Source organism: Bactrocera latifrons, unplaced genomic scaffold, assembly GCF_001853355.1.
Source record: "Bactrocera latifrons isolate USDA-ARS-PBARC rearing strain unplaced genomic scaffold, ASM185335v1 scaffold_296, whole genome shotgun sequence".
Taxonomy (NCBI): domain Eukaryota; kingdom Metazoa; phylum Arthropoda; class Insecta; order Diptera; family Tephritidae; genus Bactrocera; species Bactrocera latifrons.
This window is the reverse complement of record NW_017536585.1, coordinates 3,932-14,326: the sequence shown is the minus strand read 5'-3', so window position 1 is coordinate 14,326 and position 10,395 is coordinate 3,932. Positions and strand designations below refer to the sequence as shown.

Genomic DNA, 10,395 nt, shown 5'->3' with positions numbered 1-10,395 from the left:
CATATTCTCTGCTTTTGCATATATGCCATGCCGTAAATACATATATTTATTTCTCTTCATATTCTCTGTTATAATATGTGAGAGAATTGTAAAAAATGTTRAAAYTRTGARGCGAATGCCGACCTACAATGTTAACAAATGCGGCGAATTCCTTAGCCGAAATCTAACAAATGTTCGCAGTCGAACCTGCACCTTCTCTACACTTTACGTTCTCTGTCTCAGCTAGCTGTGGTGAAACTCGCTCATCGCATTTTGTTAGTTTTTGACAGTTCACACGCTTGTCCGTTGTTGGACCTTCTCTATAAATATACGTTCTCTGCAGCCACGGAAAAATATTTTAGGATTGACAAATATTATAAATAGACAACAGCTATGTTGCCACTTTTCTCACTTCTTTTTGTGAAGAAACATCAGAGATTTATAATTTTTAGCTTTTGGCATCGTCGCGAAAAGACGCTTGTAGGCAAGGGCATGATCGGGGAGATGCAATGGTGTTTGCTGTTATGAATGACGCGAGTTGCCTGTTAAAAGTGCGCTTGGGTTCGTGAATGAAAATGTTGTTGTTGTGTGTTTTTCTACAAATTCGGGCATCGACTATTTAGCTGCCATATTGACTTGTTACGCGGCTGATACTATTTGAGACAATTGTTCTTTTTGTAAAACAATGTTTATAGTGTATATCTGTATCTGTATGTAAGTTTGTGTATACATTATTTGTGTGCGAATGTCATGCGAGCATATTTATATATGAGCAGCGCGCACATGTTATTATTGATAAGTGATAATATGATTTGATTTCGCGAAAGCGAACATAAACACATATGTGTGGTCATGATACATTTATCACTATTGTAATATATTTAATTTTGTTAATATTTGGAGGATGGAGTCATGTGTAGCAGTTCACGCAAGTGAAGAAAGTTCACTTGGAGTGGCCAGAAACGATTCTTTTACATATGACTCAAGCAGCTCACGACTTCCAGTCCTTGACCAAGTACCCTCTATGTAGCCTAAGAACATCCGTTTGAAGGCGATCTAAAGTGAGAAGGCGAAACATCCCATAGGGTTGTCCGCTGGGTTTGGGACTCGCCAGGTAAAAAAAAACTCCCCCTACGACAAAACAACAGCAGCCTCGGAAGAGAGATCCCACTTTTGATGACGACCATTGTAAATGAAATAAGGACTACGAATTGAGGGCATGCACCTGGGATGTCCGATCCCTTAATTGAAAGGTGCCGCTGTCCAGCTGGTTGATGTCCTCGTAAAAATAAGGGCTGACATCACCACCGTCCAAGAAATGCGATGGACGGGACTAGGACAGAGACAAGTACTTCCTTGTGGCATTTACTACAATGGCCATATAAAGGAGCGCAAATTTGGTGAGGGATTCGTGGTGGCTGATTTGCGCCCACGCCCCGACAGAAGAGAAGGACGATGCGACCAAAGCTGCCTTTTATGAGTGGTTGAAGCGCACTTATGAGAGCTGCCCCCGTGCTTGGCGACTTTAACGCCAGGGTGGGCAAAGAAGGTATCTTTGGCACTACGGTCTGTAAAATCAGCTTCCACGAGGAAACATCCCCAAATGGGTTGAGGCTGATCGGCTTCGCTGGGGCCCGAAATATGGTTATCTGTAGCACTATATTGCAGCATAAGAAGATTCATCAAGGCTGTCTCCGGATCGAAAAACTACCAACCAAATCGATCATGTTGTGATAGACGGAAGACACGTCTCCAGTGGTTTAGATGTGCGTGCTATCCGAGGTCCTAACATCGACTCGGACCACTATATTGTTGCAGCCAAAATTCGCACCCGTCTCTGTGCAGTAAAAACCGCACGCCAACAAACACAAGGAAGGTTCGACGTCGCGAAGCTGCAATCACAACTGACAGCCGAACGATTTTCTACTCGGCTTGCACTCCTGCTCTCTGAGAGCACTCGTCAACAACTCGGTATAAGGGAATTGTGGGACGGCATTTCAAACTCCTTACATACAGCCGCAACCGAACCCATTGGTTTTCGGAAAGTGCAAAAGAACAGCTGGTAGGACGAGGAGTGCCCTGTCGCAGCGGAGAGAAAACAGGCTGCCTACCTCGCAACGTTACGATCGACCACAACACGTGCGGGATGGGATAGATACCGAGAGTTGAAGAGGGAAGCAAGACGCATTTGCAGACAGAAGAAGGAGGCCGAAATGCGTGAGTACGAAGAGCTTGATAAGCTGGCCGACATGGGTAATGCTCGAAAATTCTACGAAAAAATGCGGCGGCTTACAGAAGGTTATAAGACCGGAGCATACTCTTGTAGAACCCCCAAAGGTGATGTAGTCACTGATGCCCATAGCATACTTAAATTATGGAGGGAACACTTCTCCAACCTGCTGAGTGGCAGTGAACGCGCAACGTCAGGAGAAGGCGAACCCGATTCCCCAATCGATGACGATGGAGCAGACGTTCCAACCATGAAGAAGTTCGAATAGCAATTGCCCGCCTGAAAAACAACAAGTGTCCGAGCTATTCAAACACGGCGGCGAAGAGCTGATAAGGAGCATGCATCAGCTTCTTTGCAAATTTGCAAAATATGATTGGACAAAAGTATGCCCAAAGATTGGAATTTAAGTGTGCTATGCCCAATCCATAAAAAACTACCGTGGGATTAGCCTCCTCAACAACGCATATAAGGTTCTGTCGAGCGTATTGTGTGAAAGATTAAAGCCCACCGTCAACAAACTAATTGGACCTTATCAGTGTGGCTTTAGACCTGTAGAAGGACCTGGCTTCACTTGGAATATTTAATTGGCGCCACGTAGCGAAAAGAAGAAACGACTGGCGCGCGGTTGTTAACTTGGCTATAATCGCGTAAGCGTTGACTACGCCAATTAAGAAAAAGAATATGATACATATATAATGAAGTATACACATAAGAATGAATATATCAAATACAAGAAATAATTAAAAAATAGACCTTATTTTCACATTAACTACGAGTATTGCTTTGAAAAAGTTAAGTAATTCAAATGTATTCAATTGCACCTTTATTCATATATGTATGTACATATACGCTCAAAAAAATTCATATGAATACACATGTTTGCATATAAACGTACAAAAATATAAGAAAAAGAGCTAACATACGTCTGTAACAGCAATATATAGTTCTAAGCATAATTTTATTCAATGTTTAGCTCTGTTCAAGTGCAACTGTTAAGATTTCTCCTGCCGAGTTGGCAGTGGTGAAACTCCCTCATCTCGACCGAGTTAGCCAAAAATATTTTTACGTTCTCCGCGCCGTGAACCTTCTCTATGATAAACGTTTGCACGGCCTGTATCGCCACGGCGACAGTCATATCTATATGGGTATATGCCATTAATATCGTTCCTCCAAGAAGAATTTCAGTTAGAAATAAACAACAATCCGAGAGAATGTACTACAAGATATCGAACAAAAATTGATGGTGTATTTATTAGATATCTTAATATTGTGATGTCTCATACTTTTGTAACATACTTCAGTTGTCATCGACCAATTAATTGTCACAGTCATAAAGTCAGAGGCAACTTCGAATGTAACTATTACGGAAGTCACTGATGAATATAATTGAGTTGACGTGATTTTCAACAAATATTTGGATTAAATTTTGTATATTAAGAAAATAAATGTTTATTAAATAAACTATCTGTCATCATTTTCTGGAAAAAATTCACAATATTGTATTTTCTCATTGTGTACCATATTTTGTTCCTGTCATATTCTGTACTTTTTAACCTATTACTTGTATAAAATAATATCGATATTTCACATCTGCCAGCTGTCAACTGACAGCTTACTCTTTTTTCCTTAGATCTGAAAGTCTGCTTGACCACCAGGGACAGTTGCGCCTGTTGGTGGTCGCATTTAGGGATCAGCTGCGGTGGTACGCGTCTATGGGGAACTGGTTTAGCGTAAATGGTCTGCTTTCTAGTCCTGAAACCGTACCACTTCTATCAGGCTGCTCTCCCCGTTCATATTCATTCTTAGCGTATCCCGAAAGACATCCCAGTTTGCTTGGCACCCACTTTTAGCGTGAACTTTATGATTCTATGATCCGATAATTGAGGTTCCGATGACACCTTCCATTGTGAAATCATTCCATTCATTTGCTCATTACTCAATGTTATGTCGAGTACCTTCTTCCTACTTAGAGTGACGAATTTTACAATCCATAGTTCGGTTACTACTGACTATATATTCTAAGATAGATCTAATCGACGTTAGGATGAGAATGCTTTCCAAGCAGGTGGAGGCAGCGGTGATTTCTGCGAAAGCATTCTTCCTACTGTTTGGAGAGGAGTTCATTATGCTCATTAACTGGAAGCATAAGCGTCTCACTATGTAGATTTTCGATGGGAGACTTCTAGAGGTATCCTCATCATGGAATGCAGTGTTCTGGCAGGTCTGAAACTTCATAATCTGCATTCCACTGTATCCAGGCGACCATATCGGTGCGGCGTAGTTGAGGACCGCCCGGCCGATTGCCTTATAAGTTGCCAACAACGTTTCCTTGTCATTTATTAATGTGCTGCCGGCTAGCGATTTGAGGATTTTGTTGCGGCTCTGTACCTTGGCGATAATCGCGGTCGTATGAGGAGCGAAGGAACTTAGACTATCAAATGTCACCGTTCCAACGACAGTCAGAGCTATGTAACCGCAACGGACCCTGATTCCAGCCAAGGACTCTAACTCGGCAGAATTCTGCCGCTACCAGAACACCAACAATATCAAATGTTACACCTAAAATCTTAGGATTATTGACAGTCGGAATCCTGGCGCCATCGATTGCAATATTAAGCTCAAGTCTATACTCCTTCGTCCAGTTCGTGAATATGGCCGCTGTGGATTTAGTGGGGGAAAGTGTTGGGTACCGTGCAGAGAAGAAGCGAGAAAGGTCGGGAGATAGCTGTTTACCTTTGAACACATGCCATCGATTCCATTGGCCGACGTCAATATCGTGTAATGTACGAGGTAATGGAAACTCCCTCTGGTGACTGTGTGAGTTTCGGGATGTAGAAGTAGCGGGGAGATGTTTAATTCTTCTGAATTTATTCTATTTTAAATGTTTCTCCTTGAAACAGTACGGATGATTGCCGAGCGCTCAGGTAGTCTATCTGAGCGTTTATGATGCTTAGTGCTGTGCACTTTTCGGAATCCATGCTGGTGTTTGGCTAGGCTCACCTGTTGAGTGAAGTTTGGGAGTAGCAATTCCTCAAGTGTCTTCACTACTGAGAGTGGAGAATTATCGGACGATAGGACTCGTCTTTGTTGGCGGGTACGGTTGTCCATAGAAACAAAAGGAGGTTTCTCGATCGAGGTAATGAGGGGCAGATGGCTTGATGCGACTGTTAGCATAAACCGCCAGGTAATGCCATTTTTCAGACCACCACTAGCAATGGTAATATCGGGCGATTTATTACAGGTGCCCATAACTCTGGTGGGGGCTTCGTCATTCATTGTGCAGAATGTTAAATCGTCAATCTGTTCCGCCAGCTCCATCCCCCTATGATCGTTTGGCAGGCAAGAAAGGAAGATCGTGATGCACGTTAAATTCGCCTAGTACCAAATGGTTGTCACCACGAAGTAGCGCACCTATATTCGGGTGATATCCTGTAGGGTAACATATAACTGGGGGGATGTATATATTAAATATTTCGACCTCGATATCGCTTGACCGGATAGCTATACCCTGACATTCTAGGGTAGTATCCCACCGGACGATGCCTTCATCAGACAGAGTGGGAGCTATGTTGTATGTTTGATCTCCTGGGTACCGTAGAGGTCCTCTGTGGGCTACTCGGGGTGAGTTGCGGCGCAGCGTGCGAACTGGTGCAGATTTTACAGCCGTAGAGGGTAGTGTCGCTTTATTGTGTTGGCAACATGAGGCCAGGAAACTCGTGGTCAATATGAGTCTTAAGGCCTGAGCTGATCTTAAGATGGCTCCATCCATGCTGACCGAGGTGGAGTTTGGATGGAGCCGTTTGGCGCAAACGCAGCAGAAAAATTCCTCAGGGCCTGGGTTGGAGACAAACTTAGATTAATACTCACCGATTCAGTGATTTAAAACAACCCTTGGGCGGATAAAATCCGCGTTAATTCCTGTGCGTAAAACCGGCTGTCGCGGCTGCCTAGTGTGTTGCGGCCCGTACTGTCCTATTCCATGTGATGGACGTTCGCATCATCCCCGGGCAGCTTATGTCGCCTGCAGTGACTCACCAGTCTGCCCACAGCCTCTGGGGGTGCAGTGAGTGCTTCTCCCGGCAAGTAAGCTGCAGCCAGGACCAAGTCTGTTTGTTCGCTATCCCCGGCTTCCACAGCCACTAGGTCCTGCATCAGGAACTCTGAAATACAAAAGAAGTCAATCTTGTTCTTGATTACTATACAAGATCTAGATCTCTCGCCAGAGAAGTACCATCTTACCTAATTGGCGTCCATATTAAGGTATCTGACCTCCCCTTTGGTCTACAAGTTCTTGGATGAGCAGGATGCTCAGCTCATCGGCAGTGAACCCCCTGCCGGGGCATTGTACTCCGTTTTACACCTCTTCCATGCGGAGATCCTCCGGCCTTAACGTCTCCAAGGGATAGTTAAGAATCAACACAGCCATTCGGATGCCATTGAGAGCATTCGCATAAATGCAACGTAATGCGCATTTGTGTGAAATCCAGATATGAATTACACCAGACCCATAAAATACAATATGTTCTCAAGCAATCTTTTTATAAAGAAATACATCTGTAAATTTCTCTATCCCTAATATACACAATAACTATATTATATACTATATATTACTTCAATTAATTAAATTATTTTGAAAAAATATTCTTATTTCAAAAAAAAAAAAAATTAAGTGAATTTATTTTAATGCTAAATGGTTTTGTTTATTTAATTTTTTTTTAGTGTAAGATGCCATTTAGTCATGGAAACTTTAGGAAATAATCTGAAATTCTATAAGCTAATGACATACATATTTATAATATTATTATGAAAAAACACATAAATGTTTACGACGTCAATTTGGAATGAAACCTTGGTGCCGATTTCACTCACTGCACACATCCGAATGTTTATCCCAAGCAGTAACCTGTGGAAGACAAGTGAAAACACATTAGTTCAGCAACTCATTGGATTCAAAAATTGAATTTGTATATATTTAAAGTAAACTTACCTGGCACTCTCTGCTACAATACCATTGATTGCCACAACCAGCACAAACAAAGCGCGCCTCATGCATTTTACACTCTTGACACAATTGTAAATCACTGTTGTGCATATTGCGCGCAGCTTTGTGTGATGATTTTACATAATCCGACACATCATAGTAAGCGTTATGCTGCGAATTCTGAAGATGACATAAATGGGAAGATTTGTTATATACATATGTATATAATATGCAAAACTTTAAATGGTATTGCATTTAGCGTAAATCACAAAAAAATTATGTATTACGTTTTATATAATAGAGATTTAAGGCAAATGAGCAAGTACTTTAGTAAAAATTATACTTTTAACTTATACTCACCACATCTAGTGCCGTTCTTAGTAGTCCCGATTTGGAATTTTGTATTCTTTGTTGGTAGCGGTTAATGCAATTCACCGGCGTTATAGAAATTTCATTACAACCACTATCACTCTGCAGACGATAGTAACTTTTTTGGCTTTCTGTATTAAATTTAAATCCTTGGGTTGGTGGTGCATTCGGTTTGCTGTGTAAAGAGCTGTTATTGCGCGACGATGTACTCAGTAATTTTTCTAACGTCGGTGTATAATTGGAGCCATTGCAGTTATATGACGACTCTATATACATATTATTGGCGTCAATACCCTGTAAGTACATACCTTAGATTCACATTTTTGTATTTTAAAATCTAAAAAATAAAAACTCACAATTGGCGGCGTACTTAAAGGTCTAACGCTGTAATTACCATCGATGGTTTTAATACGTTTACCAACGCGAGGAAATACAACAGGATTTTGTTGCCGGAAGTCAGCAACCATACTCTTTACGTCGACAAAAGGGCCCTGTCGTCCGATTTTCGATTTCATTTTCTGTTCTAAATACTGATACTTTTGAAGCTCCGGACTATCCTCATTAAAAGTGGTTTGATGTATCGCCGATACATAGTTTTTCGTGTTCTTAATATCATAGTTTGACGTTTCCGCACGCTGTAGAATGTTGTTTGAAATTAAAATGCTGCAATTTAATAATACATATATATTAATTTGTATAGAGGAATTATTCAATAGTTAATACGAACTTTTGTAAGCGATTTGTATTATTGCGCTCCCTTTGCAACTCTTCGGTTTTCATGCTTGCACGATTTTCGATGAGTTGATGTGTAGTTGAGATACCAACATTGACTGAAGTCGACGGGTGCGGCTTGGATAAATACGTTTCCAGCTCTTTCAAGGCTTGTAAATTATATTTGTGTTCTTCATATTTCCCCTCTTTTATTCCCAGTATATGCTTCTTTCGTTCTAATCGAGCAAGCATTTCTTCTTTAACCTTTTTCAAATTCTGTAACCGATTCCACTCTGTCTCTTTTGCTTCAAGTATGTCATTCAAAGTTTGTATGTCTAACATTAAACGTGTCATATTCTCATCGATGGCATCCAATGTAGTACAATTGTGTTTCACATGGTTTCCAAGTACCACATCGTATTTAGGAAACAGCTCATTGATTTGTCTATACAATTGTGTGGTTGTTGGCCGATCTGGTTGATGTTTTTTGTTTTCATTGCAATTGCTTTTTGTTATTGGCGAAGGGGATCGGGATCTTTTTTTGGTAGTATGTTGCTGCGTATGCGCTGGCAATTCCTAAAAAAATGTATATACAAATATTTGAAAAAAAAACAACCTTATCGCAATATTTAATTTTCCTACAACGTTTATTACTTGTATTGTTGGTTTTTCCAGTAGAGGACTTTGTACTTCATCTGAATCATTTTGCTTTTCTACAAACTCCTTTTCCGGGTTTTCAAAAAACAGCGGTTTTGTAACTACATCTTCTTTTGGTATTTCTCTGATTTCGTCTTCGAACTCTTTTTTACTTTCCTCATTATTTTGGTGTGGAGAAATATCCTCTACATCTGATTCATCTAAATCAATAGTTTCTGATAAGTTATTTGTCAATTTAACCTCCTTATTATTATTAGTGGGATTATATTCTCTTTCACGCGTATGAGATTCAATGATGGGGATGTTTTTCCTTTTTAAACATAGTAAATACTCCTTACTTTTTTCCCGTTTCGCTTTTCCACTTAGCCTGTTTAAATATATATATATATATTATAGAATATATATATATTATTAGAAAATATATAGCTTATACTAATGATTACGTTATATACCATTTCAAAGCTTTAGCTTTATATTTGCTACACAGTTTTCTTTTAAACGGCAGTCTCTGCTCTTTTCTTAAGGATCGTATGGAAGGTGGCATATCATATATCCGATTAGAACTTTCCCGCTTGCTTTTTTGCTGCGAACTTATGGCGACATTCATAAGTTCATCATCATCCTCTTCGCTATATTCATCACTGCTTATAAGGTTCTCCGTGTCGTCGTATATATCCAGATTTGACATATTAAAGAGCCTAAAAAGAGTATAACAAATAAATTTTTGCTTCATCTCATCAAATAAAAAAGTATATTGTATATAAATAATTAAAAAAATAAACATATTTTTACATTTGTTCAATTATCCTAATTTGCTACTAGTCACACACGGATACATCAAACCTTATTAACGCTTGGCATTGATGCTTCGTTTTCCAGCCGGCTTTACGTGAAAAACTATCAACTATAATTTATCATGAAAGTCCACTGATTGTTAATAGCTGGAGTCCAAAATACTTACTGAGTTTATTGCCTACGTAGTAGCAATTCTTTATAATAATTCCCACTCCAATACGCTATTTCAGCATTAAATTTTACTACTATAATAAAATTTGCACTAGCAGTCAAATGTTATAGCGATGGTCATCACAATTTAAAACAATCGATTGCTTCCGATAAGAGTTGCCTGCACTTCTGTTGGTTTAGAAAATTGGCTATATCAATTATAAATTTAGTATAGGGGTATTCAGACCAACTTCGTTAATTCGTTAGTCGTTATAGCAGAACCAGTGACAAACGCTACTGCTTTCCTTTCTTTTCCTTCCTCATCAGCAAAATGTTTGAGCAATGAAAAACGTGGCAAAAACGAAGAATTCAGCCATCTTTGTTGGTTTTAATTTGCACAATGTTGCTATTGCTCTATGTTTTCAGTTACAATTTTTTATAATATAAAATATCAAAACTGAAAACAAACTATTAAAAATAGTTTGTATATTTATAAATAATAGCATGCGACTCCAATTTTGAG

The 10,395-nt window shown here is 39.7% G+C and overlaps 2 protein-coding genes across 4 annotated transcripts in view; both read right to left on the bottom strand.

Moving 5' to 3' along the window:
* LOC108970286 overlaps window positions 1-6,680 on the bottom strand; it is a 64,834-nt gene extending 58,154 nt beyond the window's left edge. The window contains exons 1-2 of the mRNA XM_018935586.1: window positions 6,449-6,680; window positions 5,324-6,369 (exon numbers count right to left, since the gene is read on the bottom strand). Of these exons, the coding sequence (XP_018791131.1) occupies window positions 5,324-5,527 (204 nt within the window). The 5' untranslated portion in view covers window positions 5,528-6,369; window positions 6,449-6,680. The remainder of the gene's footprint in view (window positions 1-5,323; window positions 6,370-6,448) is intronic.
* A 203-nt stretch (window positions 6,681-6,883) lies between these two features.
* On the bottom strand, window positions 6,884-10,039 carry LOC108970289. Of its 3 annotated transcripts, none has more exons than XM_018935592.1 (8): window positions 9,889-10,039; window positions 9,380-9,625; window positions 8,913-9,294; window positions 8,287-8,846; window positions 7,916-8,222; window positions 7,551-7,853; window positions 7,197-7,370; window positions 6,884-7,112 (listed from the first exon to the last, which is right to left on the bottom strand). In XM_018935592.1, exons 2-8 carry the CDS (start codon window positions 9,613-9,615, stop codon window positions 7,071-7,073), a joined length of 2,004 nt encoding a protein of 667 aa, XP_018791137.1. In that variant the 5' UTR covers window positions 9,616-9,625; window positions 9,889-10,039; the 3' UTR covers window positions 6,884-7,070. The 3 variants fall into 3 exon arrangements, with proteins under 3 accessions (XP_018791137.1, XP_018791136.1, XP_018791138.1); XM_018935591.1 differs by lacking the exon at window positions 9,889-10,039 and adding an exon at window positions 9,720-9,821; XM_018935593.1 differs by lacking the exon at window positions 9,889-10,039 and adding an exon at window positions 9,720-9,820 and having other exon boundaries at window positions 8,925-9,294.
* Between the last annotated feature and the right edge of the window lie 356 nt (window positions 10,040-10,395).